Here is a 9,504-nt window from a genome sequence, read left to right as displayed (position 1 = left end):
CACTAAATCAACAGATTGTTAGTAGGCTACAATGATCCGTTGATGGTTAGCTAACTTTAGCTGGCTGAGCTAGCTCAGGGCAGTGTGGCAAATTTGGCCCGTGAAGTTATATCTTTCTGAGCAAAAAGTTGTTGATTTGGTAGCTAGATCACGTCATCTCAAATGACCTTTCGATGGTAGAATCACCTTCATCGGGGAGGTGGCTCAGTTGCTTGCTGTTAGTCAACTGAATATTGTCCAGACTAATCCAGACCAAGTCCTGGATAACGTTAGGTGATAAACCAGAGTGTAGCTAACCTAACGTGTTCTGTATCTTCCACTAGGTTACTATGAGTGACATTGAAAAGGGAAAGAAGGCCTTCGTTCAGAAATGCGCCCAGTGCCACACTGTCGAAGACGGTGGGAAGCACAAAGTGTGTCCAAACCTTTGGGGTCTGTTCGGATGTAAGACTGGTCAGGCTGAGGGCTACTCCTACACAGACGCCAACAAGATCAAAGGTAGGCCTTTTCACCTATCCTCCTAGTTAGTGGGAAATGGCTGGAAGGGTAGGCCTTTTCACCTATCCTCCTAGTTAGTGGGAAATGGCTGGAAGGGATCCAGATGGTCAAATTACCAAAATTTTCCTAACCTGCTACGAAAGTCAAATCGTCCTGATTCGGAGTAGAGACTCGGGGCTAGAAAATGGTATATCATACACTACAGTTGAGGAACAATGGGGAAAGTAATTCGGCTTTGAAAGTTCATCAACTTGTAACCCCACTTTTGAGAAAATGGCCCTTTGAATGTTTTGGTACACCTATTAGAGAGCTCTTCATTGTCTACACCCATTCAGCATTGTTTACACCCTTTTAAACCTTAGCCCCACCCATCTCTTTAAGGATTCAAATGTGAGGCCATGTGCTAAATGGAGTGAGTATGGTAATGTGCTAAACATCCAAAGATTCCAAGACTAAAGACTTGTTTATACTATGTCTATTGTCATGTCTCTAGACAGTTGTCGCAGTGACATCATGAACATTCTATTGTCATCTGACACCAAACTTGTCGTTACGAAAAAGTATAAACCGAAAAATGACAGGCAGCATGACATCAGCAGCCTGGTGGTCCAAAATAGCAGAACTGGTATATTTTAACACCAATGAACCCATCTGTTTAAAAAATGTATTTAGTATATCTAAATCTAGCAAATGAGGCAACTAAAAGCAACTTTCTAAACAATGTTTTGGTTCATTTCCAGCTTGTTAGTTAGTTAGCTAGCTAGCTAACGTTAATTTAGCTGAGTAGTCAGTTCAATTAATGACCATATCATAGCTGACTGATTTAACTTTAGCACATTTAAAAAATATATATTACAGGTAAATAAACTTACAACAAGATCATTATTTCCAAGTTAATGGCAAGCTAATTACAGAAAATTGCTTACGTTTGTGAGTGTGATGGAATAAAAAAAAGGGCATTCTACATGGTAAACACACACTATTTAAAAAATCTACGTTTATTTGTCACATGCACAGGATACAGAAGGTGTAAACGGTATAATGAAATGGTTACTTGCATAGCTGAGTCTTTTGTTTAGACATGTACCTAGCTAAATAAACCATTCACCATAATACCAACTCATGTTACTACCATACATGACTCTGCAGATAGCCAAAGCTAACCAACTGGTTTCAGTGTTAGCTAGATAGCTAACATTAGGCTTTAACTAGCGATGCAAATGGATTTCCGAGATACAAAAAATGTTACTGTACAGATCATACATGTAATGTTAGCTAGCTAACAGTATGCTTTAACTTGCAATTAAAGCAACTTTCGAACAATATTATGAATGTATAATACCTGAAAATGTAGCTAGCTAGACTCTTACGCATGCATGGATTAATGCTTCTCCCTCTGTCATGGGGGATGCCATGATTGCCCTTAGTTTGAAGATGTATTCTGGAGGCAGGTGATTTCATACAACAGCCTTCTGTGTTTTCTTTTCTACTCCCTCTGCATATTTGCAATCAAACGGCAGAATTTTCTTAGGTATCATACTCTGCTTCCACCAGGCATTTCACTGATTTCAACACTGTTGATTGCCGTTTCAGAAGATTACAATGTCTGATTCAATTAAAATGTTACCTAAATCAGGGATTTCCTCATCGTCTTATTAATTTTCAGAGTCAGCATGGCACGATCGTTTTCCAGAAAGTGGAGAGTATTAGCAACACTTTTGCAGTTCATGATATCTTTCAAAAAAGCTGTGTTAGAACGGATTACCAGCACATACTGAGCAGCTCATGTTATAGACAGATGCATGCTGCATGACAGACTAAGTCGAACTCCTCTCTCGGGATTTCCAGCCCATCCATTATCTCAGCAAATTATGCCTAGCAGGAAGGTTCCTGGCTTTTTCCGTGGCTAAACCAACTAGGCCCGTAATTTAAATTGTATTTACAGATGGCATACAAGTTTGTTAAGGCAAATGAAAGTTCACATGTTCCAGAAGGCATTTCTGCCACCAAAAAGGCGTTTTGGTAAAGAATAAATATTTAAGTTCAAATTAGTCTCCTGTGAAGTAGTGATGTGTGACATGCGCCTAGTTTTCTGAAAAAAGTCACAATTTGACAAGCTGGATCCCTTCTAGCCATTAGCTAGTTAGTGCTGTCTGAGTCAATTTACATTTCTTGTCAAGTGAGGAAATGTATAGCTGTCCCCAAACTTGCAGGTCATTAATAAAATGTCAGATAATTAACTGAATATTGTCTTGTCTAGAAACCGTGGATAGATGGCAGCATTCGCGTGAAACTGAAACTCCGCAAGGCAATCAAACAAGCTAAGCGTCAGTATAGAGACAAAGTAGAATCTCAATTCAACGGCTCAGACACAAGAGGTATGTGGCAGGGTCTACAGTCAATCACGGATTACAAAAAGAAAACCAGCCCCGTCACGGACCAGGATGTCTTGCTCCCAGGCAGACTAAATAACTTTTTTGCCTGCTTTGAGGACAATACAGTGCCACTGACACGGCCCGCAACCAAAACATGCAGACTCTCCTTCACTGCAGCCGACGTGAAGAAAACATTTAAACGTGTTAACCTGGTGTGTTTACGGACATAATTCAATCAATCCCTATCCCAGTCTGTTGTTCCCACATGCTTCAAGAGGGCCACCATTGTTCCTGTTCCCAAGAAAGCTAAGGTAACTGAGCTAAACGACTACCGCCCCGTAGCACTCACTTCCGTCATCATGAAGTGCTTTGAGAGACTAGTCAAGGACCATATCACCTCCACCCTAGACCCACTCCAATTTGCTTACCGCCCAAATAGGTCCACAGACGATGCAATCTCAACCACACTGCACACTGCCCTAACCCATCTGGACAAGAGGAATACCTATGTGAGAATGCTGTTCATCGACTACAGCTCGGCAATTAACACCATAGTGCCCTCCAAGCTCGTCATCAAGCTCGAGACCCTGGGTCTCGACCCCGCCCTGTGCAACTGGGTACTGGACTTCCTGACGGGCTGCCCCAGGTGGTGAGGGTAGGCAACAACATCTCCACCCCGCTGATCCTCAACACTGGGGCCCCACAAGGGTGCGTTCTGAGCCCTCTCCTGTACTCCCTGTTCACCCATGACTGTGTGGCCACGCACGCCTCCAACTCAATCATCAAGTTTGCGGACAACACAACAGTGGTAGGCTTGATTACCAACAACGACGAGACGGCCTACAGGGAGGAGGTGAGGGCCATCGGAGTGTGGTGTCAGGAAAATAACCTCACACTCAACGTCAACAAAACTAAGGAGATGATTGTGGACTTCAGGAAACAGCAGAGGGAACACCCCCCTATCCACATCGATGGAACAGTAGTGGAGAGGGTAGTAAGTTTTAAGTTCCTCGGCGTACACATTACAGACAAACTGAATTGGTCCACCCACACAGACAGCATCGTGAAGAAGGCGCAGCAGCGCCTCTTCAACCTCAGGAGGCTGAAGAAATTCGTCTTGTCACCAAAAGCACTCACAAACTTCTACAGATGCACAATCGAGAGCATCCTGTCGGGCTGTATCACCGCCCTGGTACGGCAACTGCTCCGCCCACAACCGTAAGGCTCTCCAGAGGGTAGTGAGGTCTGCACAACGCATCACCGGGGGCAAACTACCTGCCCTCCAGGACACCTACACCACCCGATGTCACAGGAAGGCCATAAAGATCATCAAGGACAACAACCACCCGAGCCACTGCCTGTTCACCCCGCTATCATCCAGAAGGCGAGGTCAGTACAGGTGCATCAAAGCTGGGACCGAGAGACTGAAAAACAGCTTCTATCTCAAGGCCATCAGACTGTTAAACAGCCACCACTAACATTGAGTGGCTGCTGCCAACACACTGACTCAACTCCAGCCACTTTAATAATGGGAATTGATGGGAAATGATGTAAAATATATCACTAGCCACTTTAAACAATGCTACCTAATATAATGTTTACATACCCTACATTATTCATCTCATATGTATACGTATATACTGTACTCCATATCATCTACTGCATATTTATGTAATACATGTATCACTAGCCACTTTAACTATGCCACTTTGTTTACATACTCATCTCATATGTATATACTGTACTCAATACCATCTACTGTATCTTGCCTATGCCGCTCTGTACCATCACTCATTCATATATCTTTATGTACATATTCTTTATCCCCTTACACTTGAGCCTATAAGGTAGTAGTTTTGGAATTGTTAGCTAGATTACTTGTTGGTTATTACTGCATTGGAGGAACTAGAAGCACAAGCATTTCGCTACACTCGCATTAACATCTGCTAACCATGTGTATGTGACAAATAAAATTTGATTTGATTTGATGTACAGAGTTCCTTGCCTTAGCTAAGGGATTGTATTATTCTCTTGTAGGCATTACTTGGGGTGAAGCCACCCTGATGGAGTACTTGGAAAACCCTAAGAAATACATTCCAGGAACAAAGATGATCTTTGCTGGCATCAAGAAGAATGGCGAGCTCCAAGATCTTGTTGCATATTTGAAGTGTGCGACATCATAAAACATTGTAAATGTGTTTTTAGTTTGAGTTTGCTGTTCCTTTTTAATCTGTACTTCAATGACAAATCACTATTTAATGGCCAGGACTCATCAATCTTTGTGTTGTCATGGAATTTGTCCTATGCCAGACCCATCTTACTTGTGAACAGAATCCAATATTACTTGATGTAATGCTGAGATATCAGTCATGGTTGATCAGCTGGTGGTTACTGAAGGCCCCTGGTTCTCCCACCTGAAGGAATGACAATATATTCCCTGGTTTCACAGGAGTTGTTGAAAGTTAAGTTAGTTTACTTTAATGAAAGTTACAAGTATTCCAGAAGGCTGTTGGTAATTGTGAAGTGGCTATATGCACTATGGTTATGTACCTGAAGGAATTGATCAATAAAGTGCTGACATTTGAGCATGCAATGCTTTTTTTGTGGATTTGTCATTGATAAATAACAGGATTGATATTCAACAAGGAAATAGGTTTAGGTACATTGAGAGGTCCTTTAATTTTAATAGGATATGTCATTAAACCTCAAAGTTCCAGAATGGTTTGGAAATGGCAGCCATACTGTGGTTTGGAATGGTTTGGAATGAATGGCAGAGGTATAATCCTGATTATACTTTCAGCAGGAATATAAGACATATCAGCAATTGTGTAATAGAATTATTATCATATAAATAGTTTATATTGATTTTATACCAATGTTCTGTATAAATAGCCTCAAAACTGTATGCAAACAGACAAATGTTTTTTCTTTGTTGCAGCTTGTCTAAGTCCTATCAACTGATTTCAGCCAGTGTATGGCTAAATTTTTTAAATGTAATGTTGGCATATAGACAGAAAATTGTGTTCAAATTCAGTGGCATATTTAAGTGCTAGCCCTGAGTTTTCATGGAGCAACCAATTGCTTAGGATTAAAGACACAGAACAAAAATATGAATACAAAAATGTCAAAGATTTTACTGTGTTACAGTTCATATAAGGAAATCAGTGAATTTAAATACATTCATTAGGACTGAATCTATTGATTTCACATGACTGGGCAGGGGTGCAGCCATAGGTGGGCCTGGGAGGGCATAGGCCCACCCACTTGTCAGCCAGCCAATCAGAATGAGCTTTTCTCCACAAAAGGGCTTTATTAGACATAGACAGAAATACTCATGGTCTGCGGTTGTGAGGCAGGTTGGACGTATTGCCAAATTCTCTAAAACGACATTGGAGACAGCTTATGGTAGAGAAATTAACATTACAGTTTCTGTCAACTGCTCTGGTGAACATTCCTGCAGTCAGCATGGCCTCCCTCAATTTGAAACATCTGTGGCGTTGTGTGACAAACCTGCACATCTTAAAATGGCCTTTTATTGTCCCCAGCACAAGGTGTAATGATCATGCTGTTTAATCAGTTTCTTGATATGACACACCTGTCAGGTGGATGGATTATCTTGACCAAGGAGAAATGCTCACTAACAAGGATGCAAACAAATTTGTGCACACAATTTGAGAGAAATAAGCTTTTTGTGCGTCTGGAACGTTTCAGGGATTTTTTACATTTTTGCTCATGAAACATTTGCGTTTATATTTTTGTTCAGTGTATTATATCTATCTATATATTATACTTCTAGTACCTGAGGTCTGTACCTGGAAATACAATATATACATGGCTAAGCAAGATAGTCCTTAATCAAAGGTACTCTATATCAGTGTTTCCCAACCTTGGTCCTCGAGAACCCCCAAAAGTATACATTTTCGTTGTAGCCCTGGACAATCACACCTCACTTAACTAATTGAGCAATGCAAATGTGTACTGTTGGGGGTACTCTAGGACCAGGTTTGGGAAACACTGCTCAATATAATGATGAGATGGTGTTGTCTCCGTCCTAACAATGGGAATTATTGGAGTTCTCATTTGGTCAAAAGTTTGTCCTCTCCTCCGTGACCTCAGAAACCAATGAGTGTGTCAGTTCGTTAGTAGGCAAGCAGGAGACTGTACTTCCCTCCTCAATAGCATCCTTTTGGCAAGGAAACACAAGTGCATCCTACTGCAGAAGAGTTTTTTGATTTCTGTCTACCACACCCCCTTTGAATCTGCTGTTGTATTGTTGGAGGAGAAAAGCATGCACACATTTAAAAATGATATGCTACTTATCTTTTTATCTCAAAATGTCTTGCACAACTACCTGCATTTGTTCTATCACTTTATACATTCAATTTTGGATTCCACCCTGTAAACATAATTTGCCTGATGATGCGTGATTGGAGAATTCATTTCAAATTTCATACAAGACCATTTTTGTCCACGCTGCCTCTCCTCGATTACCTTTGACCTGTTTCAAAAGGAGGCCAGAGAGGATGGAGGAGAGAGGATGCAGAAGTTGAGCAAATCTTATTGAGAAAAGGCCGTAGTCGCAAAGGCAGGCAGGAGGAGGCGAGATCAGATGGGAACATTCTAGCCGATGAGAGCGCAGATACGAGTGTGAACAACAGACACAACTCCAATTATAAAATCTATTTGATCAAGTAAGACTTGCTTAGCAAATTAGCAATGACATTTTTTGACAAAATGACAAAATCCCTCACACTCTCACAGACCCCAATACAAAAAAAAATCCACACTTGGTGCTCTATTCAGTCTGTATCACTAAAGCGTTGCGAGAGAGAAATGTAAAGGCAATTTCTGTTTGAGCCGACATATGCAGCATTTATCGTGAATGCAGCCTTAATTTCAATCATGCTCTAATGTGGACTTAAGCGATAGGGATTGAATAGAGCCCTTGGCCTGCTTTTCGCTGTATTCTTGAGTGGATAGTTTTGACGGGAGTGGAGCCTCGCTTCGCCTCTTCTTCGCTGCCTTAATTTATGTATTATGGTCTTTTGCCACAAATGCATTTCTTACAAGGGGTCGGCAATGATTAACAACCAATCTGGAAGTAAAAGTTTAGAGTCTCTAAATTACCACTGTTAAATTAGCCTGATTGTCAGTCTTAATGTAATTGTCAAAGATCGGATCCGGTTTTGTCCTCATATGACCTCAGCAAAAAGACTTCAGTTCAGAATGGTTGTCACGCCCTGGTCAAAGTATTTTGTGTTGATCTTTATGTATTTGGTCAGGCCAGGGTGTGGCATGGGGTTTTTGTAATTGTGGTGTGTTTGTCTTGGGGTTTTGGTGGTGGTATTGGGATTGTAGCTTAGTGGGTTGTCTAGCAAAGTCTATGGCTGTCTGGAGTGGTTCTCAATCAGAGGCAGGTGCTTATCGTTGTCTCTGATTGGGAACCATATTTAGGCAGCCATATTCTTTGAGTTTGTCGTGGGTGATTGTCCTTAGTGTCTTACTTGTACTCTCTGTTAGTTTGCACTAGATAGGCTGTTTTCGGTTTTCATTACGTTTATTTGTTTTGTAGTGTTTACGTTTTGTTTAATAAATATGGATCGCAATCGACACGCTGCAGTTTGGTCCGACTCTCCTTCATCACCACTAGAAAACCGTAACAATGGTGCACTGGACTGCAGCTTGATTTCACACAATCGTCATGAACTCAATGTAGATTATCGATCCGACCCTGGTTCAACAGTAATAATATGTGAAAAAATGTGCATGCTCAAGGACAAATATGGTTCTTGTGCACCTCCGAGTGGGGAAAAAAGTGGGTTTTCTAATTAGACGGTGCGTGGTCATATGCATAAACTAAGAAAAAAAATTTCAGATTCAAATATAAGCTATATTTTTTGCATGAAAGATACTATACAGAGCTCTCTTACCGTCAATCAATAGTTGTATTTTATGGATCCCCGTTTAATAATTTATTATGGATCCCCGGAGCTACTCTTCTTGGGGTCTGGCAAAATTAAGGCAGTTATACAATTTTTAAAAATTACAATACATTCATTACTGATTTCACAACACACTGTGTGCCCTCAGTGTGTGCCCTCAGGCCCCTACTCCACTACCACATACTACCAGCTGTACACAGCCCATCTGTAAATAGCCCATCCAAACAACTACCTACAGTGGTCTGACACTCCTTCCATTTCAATATTATCGCTTGCACAGTGCTCCTTGGGATGTTTAAAGCTTGGGAAATCTAAACTTCTTCACAACAGTATCTCGGACCTGCCTGGTGTGTTCCTTGTTCTTCATGATGCTCTCTGAGCTTTTAACAGACCTCTGAGACTATCACAGTGCAGGTGCATTTATACGGAGACTTGATTACACACAGGTGGATTGTATTTATCATCATTAGTCATTTAGGTCAACATTGGATCATTCAGAGATCCTCACTGAACTTCTGGAGAGAGTTTGCTGCACTGAAAGTAAAGGGGCTGAATAATTTTGCACGCCCAATTTTTCAGTTTTTGATTTGTTAAAAAAGTTTGAAATATCCAATAAATGTCGTTCCACTTCATGATTGTGTCCCACTTGTTGTTGATTCTTCACAAACAAATACAGTTTTATATCTTTA

General features: G+C 41.0%; 1 protein-coding gene across 1 annotated transcript; it reads left to right on the top strand.

The window, feature by feature from the left end:
- Window positions 1-329: 329 nt before the first annotated feature.
- On the top strand, window positions 330-5,080 carry LOC109890126 (cytochrome c-like). The gene is made up of 2 exons (XM_031824613.1): window positions 330-498; window positions 4,911-5,080. The coding sequence occupies exons 1-2, from the start codon at window positions 330-332 to the stop codon at window positions 5,054-5,056; spliced, it is 315 nt and encodes a 104-aa protein (XP_031680473.1). The 3' UTR covers window positions 5,057-5,080.
- The last annotated feature ends 4,424 nt before the right edge of the window (window positions 5,081-9,504 follow it).

The sequence above is a fragment of the Oncorhynchus kisutch genome, linkage group LG5, assembly GCF_002021735.2.
Source record: "Oncorhynchus kisutch isolate 150728-3 linkage group LG5, Okis_V2, whole genome shotgun sequence".
NCBI classification, from domain to species: Eukaryota; Metazoa; Chordata; class Actinopteri; order Salmoniformes; family Salmonidae; genus Oncorhynchus; species Oncorhynchus kisutch.
The sequence above is the reverse complement of the archived record's forward strand: the minus strand, read 5'-3'. Positions and strand labels throughout refer to the sequence as shown.